The sequence below is a fragment of the Anneissia japonica genome, unplaced genomic scaffold, assembly GCF_011630105.1.
Source record: "Anneissia japonica isolate Jap-2015-1 unplaced genomic scaffold, ASM1163010v1 scaffold252439_len801_cov138, whole genome shotgun sequence".
In the NCBI taxonomy this organism is placed as follows: domain Eukaryota; kingdom Metazoa; phylum Echinodermata; class Crinoidea; order Comatulida; family Comatulidae; genus Anneissia; species Anneissia japonica.
This window is the reverse complement of record NW_022752310.1, coordinates 1-801: the sequence shown is the minus strand read 5'-3', so window position 1 is coordinate 801 and position 801 is coordinate 1. Positions and strand designations below refer to the sequence as shown.

At 37.0% G+C, this 801-nt stretch overlaps 1 protein-coding gene across 1 annotated transcript; it reads right to left on the bottom strand.

The window, feature by feature from the left end:
• Positions 1-154: 154 nt before the first annotated feature.
• On the bottom strand, positions 155-728 carry LOC117122287 (the record flags this gene model as incomplete). The annotated part of the gene is made up of 2 exons (XM_033267829.1): positions 417-728; positions 155-276 (listed from the first exon to the last, which is right to left on the bottom strand). Coding segments are annotated over exons 1-2 (301 nt in total), but the record flags the coding sequence as incomplete, so codon positions are not given.
• Between the last annotated feature and the right edge of the window lie 73 nt (positions 729-801).

Here is an 801-nt window from a genome sequence, read left to right as displayed (position 1 = left end):
TCGATCGACCCCACTTTTCAGCCCTCCCCCCCCCTGCAGTCATCTCTAGATCCACCATTGTAGGCCCTATGTCATTATTTAAATGATTGCAATATAAATATTTGACAATTATTAATAATATTTGTCATGCATTTAAATAGATCACTTCCTATACCTGTTGTTGGCACCACACTTGCTCTATGTTGTCTTCCATGAGTGGAGAATGCTAAGAAGTCATCCCACGTTTCTATCATTCGGTCGCTGCGTTTCTGTGCTTGTGATTTAAAGGTGTACTGCCTGTCAAAAAAAATTGCGGATTATCTCAAAAATTCATTAACAATCATAATATACTATAAGTACTGTATATTTCCTATTGGATCTAATATTCTCTACTTCATTATACAGTGTACATATCATGTTGTAACTAACTTTTGTACCTTTTCCAGTTTTGAGATGTGGTGGAACTTGGTCTGTCGCTACGACTTGGTGCTCGTCCAACCATACCACTGGCGTTCTTCAAGAGCATGGCTCTGGATTTCTGGCCATAACCAGCTGCTAAATACTGTGCGCCTGATTCATGTGACGCTAATGTTTCTGTTGATTGTATTTTTTCCATCTGCGGATGATTTGAAAGATGTCCTCGAAATGTAGGTCGACTGAAAACAGGAAAATGTGGTGATTAATGTTTGTTAACGGGTCAATTTCAAGAGAATACAATACATACTCTTTTCGGTGAACTCCCCACCTTAAAGGATGAAATGATAATTGTTGTAATTTCATTTTTTTTACATTTTTTTTTTATAAAAGTGTAATATGTACACT